Genomic DNA, 3,173 nt, shown 5'->3' with positions numbered 1-3,173 from the left:
TTATTATAAGTATGCAGCAACACATAATACAAACTGTCGCTAAAAGTTTTATAGTGATCTATAATACATTTTTGATTTTTTCGCTATTTATATGACATTGTGGTGAGCGATGTATTAATGAAAAATGAACTTCTTTCTAATTTTTTTTTAAAAAAGAAAAAATTTGTTATAATCATTTCATTTATCTATAATATTTTTGAACTATACAAAAATTAAATTTCAAAAAATATAATTGAGTACAATTTAAGACCCAATTAATATGATATAATTTACTTAAAAAAAAACATCAAAGTAACTCAAATAAAAATTGCAGAAAATAACATCATAAAGTCTTTCAATATGTACTCAATTCCAGGAGGACAGGATTCTAAAGAGAAAAAAAACTAAACTAGAATCGATATAATCTAAATATCCTTAAATTATATTTAAAAAAAAAAACATTACAAACTGAACAGTCTCTTTTTTCTCTCTCTCATTCCCCAATCAATTACCCTAAAAAAGTCCTTTAATTGCAGTTTCACATGGAAAACATATTATCACCAAATCTTCCATTATTTATTACCTTCATCTACCCTAATATAACCCCTCAAACACTCACTGAATCTGAGTGCCACCATCTCTCTCTACTCTCTCTCTAGGTTTTACAGTAATTTCACCATGCAAGGCCAAGACTTCACATACATATCCACTAGTGATCATGTTCAAGACTCGAGCACCCATCTCTCACTTTGCCCCCCAGGTTACCAAACAACCATCAATTTTCTCTCTCATCCCCAAACTAATCGAAACCCTAAAACCAGCCACAATGATATTGATAGAGTGACTGTTGCTCTAACATTAGCAAACCCTAACGTTGTTACTGATCATAACGAAGATCTTGTTTCTGAGGATCAGTTCTGGATTCCTACGCCAGCTGAAATTCTTGCCGGACCGACGCAGTACTCTTGCACTGTTTGCCACAAGATGTTCAGCCGTTACAACAATTTACAGGTAACAGTTTTTACTATATCTATATATATATATATAAAGGGCGGTCTAAGTGAAGTTGTTCATGTTCACCATTTATTTCTCTCGACAATCTTTTCTGTGTCTGCCACAGTTTTCACAGCTTTATCCTAATGCTTTTTAAAAAAAAATGAGAATAATATTAACATAATTTTGATTTGATTCTTTTATTTATGGTTTTGTTAACTTAATGTTGTTTTTCATTGTCATGTAATTTCATTTTGTTGAATTTGTGATAATTCATGTGATAACTTGATATATTACCTACAAAAAAAAAATAAAAAAAAAATAAGTGTCTTTGAACAAGTTCTTTCAATTTTGGTTCCAATGTTATGATGTCATATTTTTTAATTAATTTAAAAAATTATCTATTTAAAAAATTAATTATTTATATATTTTATTTAAAAAAAGATAAACACAATATATATGTATATATTCTTTCATTGCTTATGAATAAATACTATTTACCCTACACAATGTTACCTTTCATGATCACAAAGAGAGGATATGGAAATTAGTTCTAAGTAACTAATTAGGAAATCTTTGGAGCTTTTATTCTTTTTCTTTTTGATTTTGCTCATGATTGTTTGTTGGTCATTTTTGTATGTAGATGCCTTTGAGCATTGATGATGGCTTAATTTTTTCTCCAAAATGAATTATGTCAAGTAATGGAGTTTCCCACAAAACTATTTATTCAGGAGGTCTAGATCTTAAAGACTAAGTGTTTAATATAAAATTTCTCTGTAAAAAAAAAACTATTATAGCCTGACATGATCTTCTCAATGGAAAAGTTTTTATCAAACTTGAGCAAAGTTAAAACAGTAGTATAAGAAATGATCTCTCACTGTCTGTCTGTGTTTCTAGATGCATATGTGGGGTCATGGATCTCAATACAGAAAAGGGCCAGAGTCACTAAAATCCCCAAAACCAACTTCATCCTCAATTCCAAGGTTGCCATGTTATTGTTGTGCTGAGGGTTGCATGAACAATATAACTCATCCAAGGTCTAAACCTCTTAAGGACTTTAGAACCCTTCAAGCACATTACAAAAGAAAGCACGGTTCTAAGCCATTTGCTTGCCAGAAATGTGGGAAGCCATTTGCAGTTAAAGGAGACTGGCAGACCCATGAAAAGAACTGTGGAAAGCTATGGTTTTGTGTCTGTGGATCTGATTTTAAGCATAAGAGGTCTCTTAAGGACCATGTTAGTGTTTTTGGACACGGCCATGCGCCCGCACTGCATGGGAGGGCATGAGAAATGTGGGTTTTAATTGAATGCATTTGTGTCAATGTTTGTTTATTTGTCACATTCACAATTTACATGCATGATGATAATGGATCGATGGGGTGGTAATTATAATTAGCCATACTAGTGGTTAAATTTTATTCTTATAATTGATTTGCATTAAAAAAAATTCTAATTTTTTTGGTTTATTATAAATTTTATAAAAAAAACTTGTATTAATAAAACAAATTGAGACTCTACAAATCACTTTTTGCACAAGAGGCTGATTGAAGAGGATTTGAGAATTGTTAAGAGGAAGAGGTCAAGGGTGACCGAACAATTACAAAGCAAGAAAAAAATGAAACAAAGATTACTAAACCCAAAACCTAACAAATAGAAACAAAGATTTTATAGTGGTGTCATGTAAATTATTACGTAGTAATTAGAACATGTTCAAATTATGTTCGCGATAACTTGATTACCTCCCGTTATGTTGGCGATAACTCAATTGCCAATTAAATTCAGCTTCATGTTGAATTTAGTTTATATTCAAGTTGATTTTTTTTAATGTTTTTGAACCATTGACACTATATACACGTACCATTATTGTTTTATATTTTTATCATTTTCGAGTGACTTTCATGATTGATATTTTAAAAAAATAATGAAACAACTAATGTTAAAAACACACTTTGAAATTTCAAGTTAAAGAATAAGTCAAACAAAACATCTTCATTTTATGATCTTATCAAAACTTTAACTTATTTGAAATGACCAAATCCATGATAAAAATAAATTTGAGCTGCCATTTAATTGAGGTATTGAATATCAAGAAAACTTGATAATCTGTATATTGATGCTAGCACTATAGTGGGTTCTTGCAATATGGGAAGGATGTGGAGTTTCAAAGCTCTAACATGACACCTAGATTCCCATGAGATTTG

At 30.4% G+C, this 3,173-nt stretch overlaps 1 protein-coding gene across 1 annotated transcript; it reads left to right on the top strand.

Annotated features, from left to right (window-relative positions):
* Positions 1-657: 657 nt before the first annotated feature.
* LOC124913084 (zinc finger protein WIP6-like) lies at positions 658-2,259 on the top strand. The gene is made up of 2 exons (XM_047453704.1): positions 658-990; positions 1,870-2,259. Exons 1-2 carry the CDS (start codon positions 658-660, stop codon positions 2,257-2,259), a joined length of 723 nt encoding a protein of 240 aa, XP_047309660.1.
* Positions 2,260-3,173: the final 914 nt, after the last annotated feature.

This window comes from Impatiens glandulifera, chromosome 8 (genome assembly GCF_907164915.1).
Source record: "Impatiens glandulifera chromosome 8, dImpGla2.1, whole genome shotgun sequence".
Classification (NCBI taxonomy): domain Eukaryota; kingdom Viridiplantae; phylum Streptophyta; class Magnoliopsida; order Ericales; family Balsaminaceae; genus Impatiens; species Impatiens glandulifera.
The sequence above is the reverse complement of the archived record's forward strand: the minus strand, read 5'-3'. Positions and strand labels throughout refer to the sequence as shown.

What these genes read in the sequence shown, in the direction of transcription:
- LOC124913084 (XM_047453704.1), top strand. Translation starts at nt 658, where the DNA reads ATGCAAGGCCAAGACTTCACATACATATCCACTAGTGATCATGTTCAA. An exon ending in GCCGTTACAACAATTTACAG is followed by an intron (nt 991 to 1,869) that starts GTAACAGTTTTT and finishes CTGTGTTTCTAG; the next exon opens with ATGCATATGTGGGGTCATGG.